The 15,702-nt window shown below is 38.5% G+C and overlaps 1 protein-coding gene and 1 non-coding gene across 5 annotated transcripts in view; one reads left to right on the top strand and one right to left on the bottom strand.

Annotated features, from left to right (window-relative positions):
• Positions 1-15,702, top strand: part of ZRANB3 (zinc finger RANBP2-type containing 3) — a 302,617-nt gene that overhangs the window by 11,239 nt on the left and 275,676 nt on the right. For 3 of the 4 annotated variants that reach the window (XM_088829053.1, XM_055397579.2, XM_055397578.2), the window contains exon 2: positions 14,571-14,738. In XM_088829053.1, coding sequence (XP_088685179.1) covers positions 14,578-14,738 — 161 coding nt within the window. In that variant the 5' untranslated portion in view covers positions 14,571-14,577. Of the gene's footprint in view, positions 1-8,186; positions 8,954-14,570; positions 14,739-15,702 lie in introns of those variants that run through there. The other variant, XM_088829050.1, reaches the window with a different exon arrangement.
• On the bottom strand, positions 5,704-5,807 carry LOC129538701 (U6 spliceosomal RNA). Its single transcript, XR_008682258.2, has one exon. It is a non-coding gene; the product is annotated as a U6 spliceosomal RNA (small nuclear RNA).

Below are 15,702 nucleotides of genomic sequence, written 5' to 3'. Positions count from 1 at the left end.
CTTGCCAACAAATGTCCATCTAGTCAAAGCTATGGTTTTTCCAGTAGTCATGTATGGATATGAGAGTTGGACCGTAAAGAAGTCTGAGTGCCAAAGAACCAATGCCTTTTAACTGTGGTGTTGGAGAAGTCTCTTGAGAGTCCCTTGAACTGCAAGGAGATCAAACCAGTTACTCCTAAAGGAAATCAATCCTGAATATTCATTGGAAGGACTGATGCTGAAGCTCCAATACTTTGGCCACCGGATTTGAAGAGCCAACTCATTAGAAAAAACACTGATGCGGGAAAACATTGAAGGCAGGAGGAGAATGGGACGACAGAGTACAAGATGGTGGGATGGTATCACTGACACATATTGATATGGCATCACTGACTCATATCGATATAGCAGATATTAGATATGGCAGTTTTAAAATGGACATGAATTTGAACAAGCTCCAGGATATGATGAAGGACAGCAAAGCCTGGCATGTTGCTGTCCATGGGGTCGCAAATAGTCAGACACAACTTAGCGACTGAACCACAATGCTAGAGTGGGTGTGTGCCTACTACGTCCCTTCCGTCTTGTCCAACTCTTGGCGACGCTGTGGACTGTAGCCTGCCAGGCTTATTTGTCCATAGGATTCTCCTGGCAATAATATTGGCAATACAAGGATAAATAATAGTTTGCCTTGCCCTCCTCCAGGGGATCTTCCTGGCCCAGGGATTGAACCCATTTCTCATATGTCTTCTGCATTGGCAGGTGTGTTCTTTACTACTAGCACCACCTGGGAAACCCAATACTAGCATACTGAAGTAAAACAGGATGAAAAGTCTGCGGTCCTTGACTTTATAAAGACATTCTAATGAGAGGAAACAGATGAAAATAATTTTCAGTCACAGTAAGTGCATAAACCTGCTTGAACATCTGGGAGTTCACGGTTCACATATTGCTGAAGCCTGGCTTGGAGAATTTTGAGCATCACTTTACTAGCGTGTGAGATGAGTGCAATTGTACGGTAGTTTGAGCATTCGTTGGCATTCCCTTTCTTTGGGATTGGAATGAAGACTGACCTTTTCCAGTCCTGTGGCCACTGCTGAGTTTTCCAAATTTGCTGGCATATTGAGTGCAGCACTTTCACAGCATCATCTTTCAAGATTTGAAATAGCTCAACTGAAATTCCATCACCACCACTAGCTTTGTTTGTAGTGATGCTTTCTAAGGCCCACTTGACTTCACATTCCAAGATGTCTGGCTCTAGGTCAGTGATCACGTTATCGTGACTATCTTGGTCATGAAGATCTTTTTTGTACAGTTCTTCTGATGTTCAAGCAGGTTTTAGAAAAGGCAGAGGCACCAGAGATCAAATTGCCAACATCCGCTGGATCATGGAGAAAGCAAGAGAGTTCCAGAAGAACATCTATTTCTGCTTCATTGACTATGCCAAAGCCTTTGACTGTGCGGATCACAATAAACTGTGGAACATTCTGAAAGAGATGGGAATACCAGACCACCTGACCTGCCTCTTGAGAAACCTGTATGCAGGTCAGGAAGCAACAGTCAGAACTGGACATGGGACAACCGACTGGTTCCAAATAGGAAAAGGAGTACGTCAAGGCTGTATATTGTCACCTTGCTTATTTAACTTATATGCAGAGTACACCATGAGGAACGCTGGGCTGGAAGAAGCACAAGCTGAAATCAAGATTGCTGGGAGAAATATCAGTAATCTCAGATATGCTGATGACATTACCCTCATGGCAGAAAGTGAAGAGGAACTCTAAAGCCTCTTGATGAAAGTGAAAGAGGAGAGTGAAAAGGTTGGCTTGAAGCTCAACATTCAGAAAACAAAGATCATGGCATCTGGTCCCATCACTTCATGGGAAATAGATGGGGAAACAGTGGAAACAGTGTCAGACTTTATTTTTTTGGGCTCCAAAATCACTGCGGATGCTGATTGCAGCCATGAAATTAAAAGACGCTTGCTCCTTGGAAGGAAAGTTATGACCAACCTAGATAGTATATTAAAAAGCAGAGACATTACTTTGCCAACCAAGGTCCGTCTAGTCAAGGCTATGGTTTTTCCCGTGGTCATGTATGGATGTGAGAGTTGGACTGTGAAGAAAGCTGATCACCGAAGAATTGATGCTTTTGAACTGTGGTGTTGGAGAAGACTCTTGAGAGTCCCTTGTACCGCAAGGAGATCCAACTAGTCCATTCTGAGGGCGATCGATCCTGGGTGTTCATTGGAAGGACTGATGCTAAAGCTGAAACTGCAATACTTTGGCCCCCTCATGCGACGAGTTGACTCACTGGAAAAGACTCTGATGCTGGGAAAGGTTGGGGGCGGGAGGAGAAGGGGACGACCGAGAATGAGATGGCTGGATGGCATCACCGACTCTGTGGACATGAGTTTGAGTGAACTCCGGGAGTTGGTGATGGACAGGGAGGCCTGGCGTGCTTTGATTCATGGGGTCACGGAGAGTAGGACACGACTGAGCGACTGAACTGAACTGAACTGAAGTGCATAAAGGAAGTGAACTGATACTAAGGTAAATGTAGGAGAGCCCTATTGGGAAGTACTGCGTATTCCTGTGGAACACTGATGGCTTGGGTGATGCCTGTCGGAGTGGAAAGAAATGAATGGATTTGCGGTATGTTTGGGGAATAGTTAATAATTAATCTATTTAATGTGGTTAAAGAAGAAGTAAAAATCAAGAATGAACTCAGTTTCCTGGTTTGAGTAACTTTATGATTGCGCTGCTACTGAGAGAGTTGGTCGGGGAGCACACAGTTTGGTAGAGAATAGAAGACTTTGGTTTTGGACATTTAGGCTAGAAATATCTGTGTGTATGGTCAGGCCAGTCAAGATGGCTGTTCCGTTGTGCTCTCTCCCCTGCCTGCTCCACCAGTCAGTACTTCACCTATACCCTACTCACCTGACTGACCTTCCTGCTTATATTTCCTCCAGGCTAACTAGTGATTGCTTTTATCAAGGAGATCTTGAGGGTGGGCTTCTCTACTGGTTTCCCAGGTAACTAATGCACCCAACAGACATCAATTCCCCCCCAATCCCGGGGAGCAAAGGCTGCTGCCTTGTCCTGCCTGCTGTTAACAGCACATGGTGGGGTACCTCTCCAGGACCCTGCTTTCAGATGTGTAAGTGCCCTCATCCATTAAACTGCTTTCTCTGTTGCTAACTCCAGGCTCTTTCTTCGATCTTAAAACTGGGTAAGTGCAGGCCTTATAGGCCTGTGGGGTGCAGCCCAGCACTTTGAGATATCCAAGGTGTCAGGTAGGTAATTAGATGTAGGAGTCTGAAGGTAAGAGATTATATAATGTATTACCCAGACTATCTGTAGTACCCCTCTAAAAGATTGTCCTTGTCCCCACATCCATTCTTCCAAATTTGACAAGGTAATCTTTGTAAAGTAGTGACTTGGTTAAACTCAAGGAAAGGCTTTCAATTTCTTACGGAATAAAGCCTAAACTCTTTTTAATACGGCATAAGGAAACTTCCCTGACCTGACCTATTTTTACTTCTTTACCACCTGTCACAAAGCATCTAAATTTTTAGCTATGCTAAACTGCTTAGGATTTCCTTTCTCCAGGGGATCTTCCAGACCCAGGGGTCGAATCCACATCTGCATTTCAGGCAGATTCTTTTCTGTTCAATTCTTTACAGCTGCTAAAACCCCCACCAACTGTAAGAAATTAACTACTTAATTGTTGACCTTGAGTACACAGCCCCTACAGCCTACAGGTACCTAAGGATTGATAATGTTAATCCCTGTGACACCACCCTCAGCCAATCAGAATTGTGCACAGCTGATCACATGCCCTGGGATGCCCCTCCCTTTCCTTGCCTTTAAATATGGTTTGCTGAAACCTTTGTGGATTTCAGGCTTTTTGAGCACTAAGAGCCCTGGAGTTCTTGCTTGGTGTCCTGTAATTAATGCTCTGTACACTTTCCTCCATCACAACCTGGTGTCAGTAGATTGGCTTTATTCCATGTCAGCGTGTGGACCCAAGTTTGTTTTGGTAACTTGTGTTTTCTGGATCCATGTACTTTAGAGCAGAGTTGTCCAGTAGACCTTCATATTCACCATTTGTGGGAAGTAGCAATTTATTTTAGCTCAATTTGTATTTCCAATAAGGAACCTGGAATTATTTCTGTTAATACATGCTTATTTCTGTACTTGGGAAAGCACTGGTGTTATTAGCTTGTAGTCCTCCCTCGTCTTTGACTACCTGCTTCCTATTATCTGTGGATGGCAGGAGAGGAGGAATGAGTAATCAAATTGCTTGTCATAGGTCACCCAAGATTTATTTAAAATATTTTTACATTTACTTGTGTCCATGTAACCAAATTGCCGTAGTAATTAGGACCATTTCCACTAACAATTTTTGTTGGGATGAATTTATAAAAAATAGTTACCTAGATTAACTGAATTTGTGTTTAAACTTAATTTTACTTATTTGGCAGTGCTGGATCTTAATTGCAGCATGTGGGATCTTTAGTTTTGGCATGCAAACTGTTAGCTGTGGCATATGGGATCTAAATCCCTAACCAGGGATTGAACCAGGGCCCCCTGCATTGGGTGCTCAGAGTCTTAGCCATTGGACCACCATGGAAGACCTTGTTTTTAAATTGAACAGACGATTTGCTTGATACTATGTAGCATAGAATTTTCTACAGTATTCTAATACCTTGATATTCTAACATGAAGCCATATTTAATCCATATTTAATAAACCACCCCCTCTCTAATCTTAATCACTTTGCAAACTGTGTCATTTTCCCTGCTATAACTTGAACTTGATTTACTTTCTGTCTACCTACATTCTGACTTCTACATTTGAATGCACACCTTAGCTAATCTGGTATGTTAGGTTTTTAGTTCCTCAACTGCCATATTGCCTGTGAACTTTATTTTCACACTACTTCAGCTATGCACTCCAGTGGTCCCATCTTATCCTGTCTCATCTCTAGGAATTGTTCTACCTCTAGACTGTTTAATCATGGTCCCTGTCCTTTGAAGTTTTTTTTTTAATTCATTTTTGGCTGTGCTGCAGTGTTTTTGTTGCTGCTCAGCCTTTTCTAGTTGTGGTAAACAGTGAGGGACTACTCTCTAGTTGCGGCGTGCCGGCTTCTCATTGCAGCGACTTCTCTTGTTGCAGAGCATGGGCTGTAAGGAGAGCAGGCTTCAGTGGTTGTGGCTTCTGAGCTCTAGAGCACAGGCTCAGTAGTTGTGGCACACAGGCTTAGTGGCTGTAAGATATGTGGGATCTTCCCAGATCAGGGATCAAACCCATGTCCTCTGCATTGGCTGGTGGATTCTTTACCACTGAGCCATCAGGGAAGCTCCTGAAGTTTTAATACAACAAATAATATCGAGTGCATAGTACCGGGCACTGGTCTAGGTGCATGGAATACACCAGAAACAAAACAGACAAAAATCAATGCCCTTTTGGAGAGTTTATAGCCTAGTGGAAAGAGACAGAAAAAAACAAAACCCATAGTAAGTATGTAAATTATATAGTGTTTTACAAGAAAGAAAAAGTAGAGCAAGTAAGAGATAAAAGGGAGTTCAATTTTTTTGTTTTAAAAAAATTTATTCTGAAAAATTTAAGATATATAGTCACAAGAATGGTACAAATATGCTCTTGACCCAGAATCACATATTGTTAATGTTTTGTCATATTTATTTTAAAGTTCTCTCTCAAAAAAATGTAACACTTTATGAATTTGTGTGTCATCCTTGTGCAGGAGCCGTGTTAATGTTCTCTTTATTCTAATTTTAGTGTATGTGCTGCCTAAGCAAGCACAAACATTGTAGTTTTAAATAAGGTGATCAAGTTAAGTGTTCACTGAGAGATTGGCGTTTTAGGAAAGTCTAGAAGGAGACAAGGGAAGTAGCCATGCAAAGAGGAAGCAGTGGGGAATGGGGATGAGGAGAGTGGTATAGGCAGACGGACCAGCTGGTACGGAGTCCAAAGCAGGAACGTGTAAGAACATAAGTTTGATAGGAAGAAGTGAGGTGGGGAGGTAATAGGAGAAAGGGTGCAGAGTGTAGTAGAAGGGCTCATAAACCATCAACAGAGATTTTATCCAGGTAAAATCAGGAGCCACCAAAGAGTTCTGAGAAGTGATGTGATCAGATTTACTTTGTAAAAGTATTTCACTGACTGCTGAATTGAGAGGAGCACAATGGCATCTGGAGAATCAGGCTGTTGCAAGAATTCAGGCTTAGAGGTAACGTGATGGTGGCTCAGATCAGGCAAGTATATGTGGAGGTGGTAGGAAATGGTGGGATTCTGGATATGTTTTGAATCTAGAGCCAACAGGAGATGGTGGTGGATTGGATGTGCACTGTGAGGCAAAGCGTGAAGTCAAGGAATTGGTGTAAGTAACTGGCAAGATATGGGGAAGACCCTTGATGGAATATGGTTTGAGAGAAAGATCTAGAGTTCATTTTGGTCACAGTAAGTTTGAGATGTCTGTTAGACTGCTAGGTAGATATGTCTGGTTAAATATGCAAACAAATCTGAAGTTAAGAAGAGGTCTGATATTCACATATGCATATGGGAGTCATTGGCATAGAGGTAGTATTTAAAGCCATGAAACTAATGAGATCTCTAAAGGATAGAGCAGAGGATGCTAAAACCCGAGGTCTGGTACTCTCTAAGAGGACAGGGAGATGACGAAAAGGGAAAAGTTTAGACCAAGAAGGAATGACACATGATAAAATCCATGAGGGTATAGTGTTTCAGAATTTAAATGAAAAAAAAAAAGTGATTTAATGAAGAGGGAATAATTTACTGATAGTGAGATGCAGACTGAGAATTCCTTCATGCTCTCTTCCTTTTGCTTCCAATTCATTTCCTTTATACTTTTAAATATATATATATTTATTTTTATTTATTTACTTATTTGACTGCGCCAGGTCTTAGTTGTGGCATGCGAGATCTAATTCTCTGACCAGGGATCAAACCTGGGTGCCCTGAATTGGAAGCATGGAGTCTTAGCCACTGAACCAGGAAGGTCCTTTGTATAAACTTATCTGGTTATTGTCTATTTATTCTTCAGATCTCAGCATTGATGTGTATATCTGTTAAGAAGCCTTCTAAAACCCCAGATCTGAACACTGTCCCTCTTATATGTTCCGCTAACATCTGCCTGGTACATTCCCTGTAGTGTTTCTTGAAAATTGCGTGTGTTCTACGTTATTATATATCCAGAGCCTTCTGCAATGTCTGCTCCACATAAACATGCAAGTATTTTTTGTTGTTGCTGAATATATGAAAGAAATGAAATTCATTAAGTGAATATTTTTTAACTGTAATTCTTTACAGAGCAAATATTCTATTTAAAATAGATATTTTCCCTGGGATTTAGCCCTGAGGCAGAGATGGAGCATTCTTGTGTTGGAAAGAGAGTAAAGAACCAGATGTATTACCTCAACCACTAGCTACATGATCCTGTTTTTATCTTTTTGGTCCTCATTATCCCAAACTTTCAGATTCATTGTTACATGTTAAGCCAGTGTGTTTGCTTTTCCAACTTTTAAAACTAAAGTTTTAATTTTGAAGTCTGTAAGTTCATAGCTGTTGTGAGAAATAATGCAAAGCAGTAATGCAGGTACAATCCTATGTACCCTTTACCCAGTTTCCTGCGATGGTAATGTCTTGTAAAAACTGTAACTCAGTATCACCACCAGGATATTGATGCCATCACGATGGAGAACATTTCCATCTCATAGGGGTCCCTCATGTTGCCTTTCTAGAGTCATAGTCTTTTCTTTCTTTTCCCCATCTTGCTGCTGCTGCTGCTGCTAAGTCACTTCAGTCATGTCTGACTCTGTGCCATCCCATAGACGGGAGCCCCAGGCTCCCCCGTCCTTGGGATTCTCCAGGTTAACCCTTGGCAACTACTAATCTCTTCTCCATTTATACAGTTTTGTCATTTGAAGAATGTTACATAAATAGAGTCAAACAAATGTCACCTTTTGAGACAGACTTTTTCAGCAGCACAATTCTCTGGAGATTCATCCATATTGTTGTGTGTGTCAGTTGTGCCTTTTTTTTTTTTTGCTGACTAGTATTCCCTGATATGTGTGTACCAGTTTGTTTAACCATTTAGTTCATAGAATGGTCCATTCCAGTTAGGTTGGTTTGAGGTTTTGACTATAACGAATAAAGCTACTGTAAACATTCACATTTAGGTGTAGTCGTAAGTTTTGTATAGATGTAGGTTTTGACATTTTTCCTCTAGGGTAAATGCCCAGGAGTACAGTTGCTGAATCATATGATAGTTGCATGTGTAATTATTGAAGAAGTTATCAGATTATCAGTATTTTTCTAAGTGACTGTATGTATACTCCATAGAGGCATACATCAAGACAGGAATTGCTTATTTGATTGATTTTCTTTGTGTTTTAAATCTTTGGATGAGGCTTTGTTTCTTTTTTTTATTTAATTTTTTTTATTGGAGGCTAATTACTTTACAATATTATAGGCTTTGTAGCCATACAAACATCTAGTCCCATCACTTCATAGCAAATAGATGGGGAAACTTTGGAAACAGTGACAGCCACGAAATTAAAAGATGCTTGCTCCTTGGAAGAAAAGCCATGACAAACCAGGACATCATATTGAAAAGCAGAGATACTACTTTGCCGACAAAGGTCTGTCTAGTAAAAGCTATGGTTTTTCCAGTAGTTCTGTATGGAAGTGAGAGTTGGACCATAAAGAAGCTGAGTGCCAAAGAATTGATGCTTTTGAACTGTGGTGTTGGCGAAGACTCTTGAGAGTCCCTTGGACTGCAAGGAGTTCCAACCAGTCCATCCTAAAGGAAACCAATCCTGAATATTCATTGGAAGGACTGATGTTGAAGCTGAAACTCCAATACTTTGGCTACCTGGTGTGAAGAACCGACCCATTGGAAAAGACCCTGATGCTGGGAAAGATTGAAGGTAGGAGAAGCGAACAACAGAGGATGAGATAGCTGGATGGCATCACCGACTTGATGGACATGAGTTTGAACAAGCTACAAAGCCTCTAATATTGTAAAGTAATTAGCCTCCAATAGAAAAAATAAAAGGATACATACAAGCTCCAGGAGTTAATGATAGACAGGGAAGCCTGGTGTGCTTCTGTCCATGGGGTTGCAAAGAGTTGGACACAACTGAGCGATTGAACTGAACTGAAACTTATATTTGAATCCTGGCTTTCTTATCCACCATGTTTTAGTTTACTCATTAGTGAATATGAGTGTGAAAGTCACTCAGTCGAATCTGACTCTTTGTGACCCCATGGACTATACAGTCCATGGAATTCTCCAGGCCAGAATACTGGAGTGGGTAGCCTTTCTCTTCTCCAGGGGATCTTCCCAACCCAGGGATCAAGCCCAGGTCTCCCACATTGCAGGTGGATTCTTTACCAGCTGAGCCGCAAGGGAAGCCCAAGAATACTGGCAAGGTAATGTTTCTGCTTTTTAATATGATGTCCTGGTTTGTCATGGCTTTTCTTCCAAGGAGCAAGCATCTTTTAATTTCGTGGCTGCAGTCACCATCTGCTGTGATTTTGGAGCCCAAGCAAATAAAGTCTGTCACTGTTTCCAGTGTTTCCCCGTCTATTTGCCATGAAGTGATGGGACTAGAATTTTACAAATTCTGTGGGTTTTGATATATTCAGAGTTTTAGAATCATTGTCATGATCTAATTTTTGAACATTTTCTTCACTCTAAAAAGAAACCCAGTAATCATTTGATGTTGCTCTTTATTCTCCGGCCCTGTATTCCTACCCTCCCCGACTCCCCTGACTCCTGCCCTAGGCACACTCATTTACTTTCTGTTTCTATGGATTTGCTTCTTCTAGATTTTTCCTAAAAATGGAATCACACAATATGTGGTTATTTGTGACTGGCTTTTGTCACTTGGCATGTTTTTAAGATTCATCCCATGTTGTAGCACGTATTAATATTTTATTCATTTTTTACTGCCAAATAATATTCCATCACATGGATATACTATATTTTCTTTATCAGTTCATCAGTTGATAAACATTTAGGTTGTTTTTATTTTTTAACTATCATGAATAATGCTGCTATGAAAGCTTGTATGTGAGTTTTTGTGCAGAATGTATATTTTCATTTATCTTGGGTGTATACCTAGAGGTAGAATTTGCAGGTTTTATAGTAATTATGTTTAACATTTGATGAACTGCTATATTGATTTTCACAATGATTACACTTGTATACATTTCCACAATCAGTGTTTGAGGGTTCTAATTTTCTCCACGCTTTCCCAAACTTCTTGTCATCTTTTTTACATTAGCCATCCTAATAAGTATATAGTGATGTTTTGCTGTGGTTCTCATTTGCCATTTTCTTAATATTCATGATGTTGAACGTTGTTCTTTGTGCTTATTGGCCATTTATATATCTTCTTTAGGGAAATGTCTATTCAGATCTTTTGCCCATTTAAAAATTGGGTTGTCTTTTTTTTTCACTGAGTTATAATTATTCTTTGAATATTCTAGATTTAAGTCCCTTGTTAGATATAGTTTGCAGATCGTTTCTCCCTTTTTGTGGATTGTCCTCACTTTCTGGATGGTATTATTTGAAACAACAAAATTTTAAATTTTGGTGAAATCCATTTTATCTATTCTTTTTTGCTTTTACTTTGGGCATTGTATCTAAGAAACCATTGCATAACTCACGGTTACCAAGATTTATTCTTATGCTTTCTTTTAACAGTTTTTTAGTTTTAGCCCTTGATCGTTTTTACTTATTTTGTGTATGGTGTGAGTTAGGGGTTTGGTTTCACTCTTACATGTGAATATGAACATCTAGTTGTCCCAGCACTATTTCTTGAAAAGATTATTCATTTTTTCTTGAATTATTTTGATACCCTTGTCAAAAATCAGCTGACTCTAAGTGTTTAATTATGAACTCTGAATTCTAATCCATTGATCTGTCTATCATTATGCTAGTACTATACTGACTTCGTTATGTGGCTTCATAGTAAGTTTTACAACCAAGAAGTGTAAGTAATTCTTTTAGAAAGATAGTATAAATGGGAAAGGGCTTTCTAAAAGTGTTTTTCTTTTGAGTATTAAGTAAAACATTCCTTTTCTATTAATTAGATTGTACCACTGTATTTCTAAGTTCTTTATGCATTCAGGTACCTATTTGAATTATCAGTGCAGTGAGCCAGCTCACAATTTTAGTTTAATTTTTTCTAAACTTTTCTATACTGTTTCAGAGTTTTTCCATCTTCGTATTAAGTAATTATTTTTTCTCTTACTCTATTAGAACAGTTTTTTGTTAAGATTATTTTAGTTTCATTGTTTATTTTTACTAATTCCGGTGCCTGATTCAGTCCTCATAAAAGTTGCAATGTGACCTCAACATAGTGGATATTTTTTTCTTGGAGTATTTGTTAAATTTTTTTACAATATTAAAAAGCAAAGATAATAGGTAGTAAGATGATTTTTGTATATTTTTCTTAGCTTCTTGCCATTGTCCATCACTAAAACATGGTATCCCTTATGCCACTTACCCTGAAAGGTTTCTAAGCCCCTATTCCTTCTGGAAAGTGGACATGACTCTTTCTGCTACTACCCTTACCAGAGTAAATTTCACTTAATCCCAATATTTTTCAATTTTTACTTTCTAGGTTAAAGACTGAAATGGATATATCTGATTAGCAAAATCTATAGGTGTAAGGAAAGCTGGGAGAGCAAGAATCTGTTATTTCCAGCTTTATTTTTGGAAGGTGATACCTGACTCTCACTCATATATGTAATGTAAGGAAATATCTAAATATAGCAGGGGTTCCAGATATTGGGTGGCTGCAAAAAATGATATAGGTTTACTATCCCAAGTTGACTCCCAGTACACATCCACCCTTGTTCTCTCCCTAGAGTTCCAGATTGATGTATTTTCAAGTTTGTTTGACATATCCACTTCATATCTTGTGATCATCTCTAACTATATATTCCTAAAAGATCTGTTGATTTTTTTTTCTTCCCAATCCATTTGTTCGTTAGCCTTTAAGTAACTTGTGCAGCCTCTCAGTAAATTGTACAACTCCATCACACTAAACGTACATCTTGATTTCACATTTCCCTCATTCTCCCCATGTACTCTATCAGCAAGTCCTATTAGCTTTACCTCTGAGAGATTTTGTAAATCTCTATAGTTCCATTGTTACTATAGATGATTTTTGCCATGTGCTTTGCAGCATGGTAAAGAGTTTCATGCTTTCCCCCGTTTTGAGCCATTTTTTCTTTTCTTTATTCAGAGTTTTGTTATTATTGCTGAAAAGGTACTGGGGATACTGACTCAGTGTTGCTTCTGAGAACAGGTCTGAGTTATAAATCACCTCTAAATTCAGTCACCATTGAGGCAGTCTGGGCTTTGTGGATTGGCCAAGTCCTATAAGAACATTTCTCCCTGCCTTTCTATTGACAGCTTTATCCTTATCCTTGAAACTATAAGTTTTTGAACTATAAGTCAGATTGTGTTCCTGCCCTGCTTAAAACTTTCCAGTGATTGCTATCCAGTACAACTTTCAGTGAAGAATAAGTGTTCTGTGTATGTGAACCATTCAGTATGATAGCCACTAACCATATGTGGCTTTGAGAATTGAAACATGGTGGATGGAGCTGAGGAATTTTTTATTTTAATTACATTTAAATAGCTATATCTGCCTAATAGTGTATTTGACAACACATTTCCATTTACTTACCTTCATTCTTAAAGTGGAATCCAAAGTCTTTATGACAGCCTTCTGTGTATTTGCCATTTGCTTATCTCAACAGCTTCATCTCATGTCGTTCTGTCCCTTGGTTTAACCTCATTGGCCTGCTTTCTGTTCCTAGAAATCACTAAACCCTTTCTCAGATTAGGATCATTTCACTTATTCTGTTCGTCTGGAGTGCTCTTCTATCAACTTGGAACCTGACTGGTTCTTTCACATCCTTCAGACTGTAGAGCAAGCATCACCTAAGAGTGTACTTTCCCGGTCAGCTTGCCTAAAGTAGCTATTACCCTCTTAAGGTCCTTCATAATACTTGTACTATATACTGTAATTAATCTCCTTGTTTATTTATTTTGTGGGGGTGTGATCCTTGCTTCTCTAGATTGTGGCATGTTGTACCTATTTGTTAATAATATATATTTGTCAGATTCTTGATATTCTTAAACATTATACACAGACATTAATTACTTTTTTAGGGGAGTGAGAGGCTAAAGTTTATAAGTCTGCAAGTAATTGATAATTAAAGCAAATTTGTTTTTAAAATGTAATGAGGTTATAAATAGATGAAAGTTGCAATCTAAATACAAAGTGTCATATTAAAGAAGCTTTCTTTCAGTGATTTAATAGGATTTTTTCTTACAGAGTTCTAAGAATTTGAAGATATATTACCTTCAAATAAAAATTAAAACTATATCTGTGGAAACCCACTGGTGAGAAAGGTGCTAATCAGGCTGTGTTTATACTGTGGATTCAAGTGGTTAAAGAATTCATTTTTTTTTTAAATTTTTTAAATTTATTTATTTTTTATTGGAGGCAAATTATTTTACAATATTACATTGGTTGGTTTTGCCATACATTGACATGAATTCGCCCCGGGTGTACATGAGTTCTCCCTCCTGAACCTCCCTCCCACCTCCCTCCTCCCTTTATCCTCCTCTGGGTCATCCCCGCATGCCAGCCCCGAGCATCCTGTAACATGCATCGACCCTGAACTGGTGATTCATTTCACATATGACAACATACATGTTTCAGTGCCATTCTCCCAAATCATCCCACCCTCACCCTCTCCCACAGAGTCCCAAAGACTGTTCTATACATCTGTGTCTCTTTTGCTGAAGAATTCATTTTAATATTTAAAAATCAATCTCATTTAATAAATATTGAACTAATTTAATAATTATAAATTTGGAGTTAGTGTCTTTGTATCTTACCATTTTTAACATGCAATTTAGGAAATTCCCTGGGGGTTCCAGTGGTTAGGGCTCTCTACTTTGACTGCTGAGAGCCCAAGTTCCATCCCATCAGGGAACTAAGATGCCACAAGCCACATGGTAGGCCCAAATAAATAAATAAATGATAAAATTTAATTTGACTTCATTCTTAGAAAATCTGATATAATGTGAAGATGAGTATCTATAAAAGGATCAACTATAAAAGGAATTTCATCTTTCTGTAACAAATTCATTCCTTATTTTAAAAATAATATATTTCATTTATAAATCTAGTTGATTTATAACTTTTCAGTAATACATTTATTGCTTAAAAGAGGGGTTATTGCTACATTATGGCTCAACTATTAATAGAAGTACAAATGAAATAGAAAATGCTGGTCCCTAGACAGTGCAACAAGTGATTGCTTTTGGATTCAGTGCTTTGAATTTTCTTAATTACTTATTCTGAGAACATGATTTAACCAGTTTATATCTGATACATCAAGACTACTAATACGTACTTTAATGTTATTATTTATCTTTAATTTTCTAATACACTTCGTAATATCTATTTCCTTCACCCCTACCTCTTGTGATTTTTGTTTTGTTTTTAGGATCATCATGTCCAGAGGTCATAACATAAAAAAGTCTCTTACACCTCAAATTTCTTGTGCGACAAGTGAATCTTATAAACAGCTGGATTTTTTGCCTGACAAACTAAGAGCAAAGCTGCTTCCTTTCCAGAAAGATGGCATCACTTTTGCCCTGAGAAGAGATGGCAGGTAAGTACTTTTTTCAAGACATGGTAAAATGATAAATCTGTCAAGTGTGTATGTGTGTGTGTGTGTGTGTATAATTTTTTCTTTGTTGTTCAGTAGCAAAGAGTCAGATGTGACTGAGCAACTGAACAACAATGAAAAAAATTTTTTGTGTATACTTAGTCTTCCCATTGATTTTATTTTATTTTTTTACTGGATCATGAAATAATAGATCCTGAATAAGTAGAAACAAGAGCTTTAGAGGACATTTTTGGGTTAACTGGGAAAACTTCAACTGGATTCTATTAGAGTGATGTTATTAAATTATAGATACAGTGATGGTGTTATAGTTGAACAGAATAATGTTTTTGTTCCTGGGAAATGCATGATAAAGAATTTGGGGATAAAGAATCCTGCTATCTAAAGCCTATTTTGTACATTTTCCCAAAAGGGAAAGGCGTATATTTGTTTAGAAAAACTTTGAGGGGTCAGCCAAAATATTAACACTGTAAACATTTAAGTGGTATTATCCTGGGTGTTCATTGGAAGGACTGATGCTAAAGCTGAAACTCCAGTACTTTGTCCACCTCATGCGATGAGTTGACTGACTGGAAAAGACTCTGATGCTGGGAGGGATTGGGGGCGGGAGGAGACGGGGACGACAGAGAATGAGATGGCTGGATGGTATCACTGACTCGATGGACATGAATTTGAGTGAACTCCGGGAGTTGGTGATGGACACGGAGGCCTGGCGTGCTGTGATTCATGGGGTCGCAAAGAGTCGGACACAACAGAGTGACTGAACTGAACTGAACTGATAGTGTGTTCATCATATTACTCTTTTTGGCTTTCACATGAGAATTTTCAAAAAAACAGAAATTGATCTATTTTTCATGCCTTTATAAATCATCTATCTTTTCTCTGTATCTGATTTTAAGTTTTCTCTTTGTCTTTGGGGTATTGCCGGTGCACTATAATTTATTCTATA

The sequence above is a fragment of the Moschus berezovskii genome, chromosome 2 (genome assembly GCF_049115385.1).
Source record: "Moschus berezovskii isolate FMDL1 chromosome 2, NW_MosBer_1.0, whole genome shotgun sequence".
Taxonomy (NCBI): Eukaryota; Metazoa; Chordata; class Mammalia; order Artiodactyla; family Moschidae; genus Moschus; species Moschus berezovskii.
The sequence above is the reverse complement of the archived record's forward strand: the minus strand, read 5'-3'. Positions and strand labels throughout refer to the sequence as shown.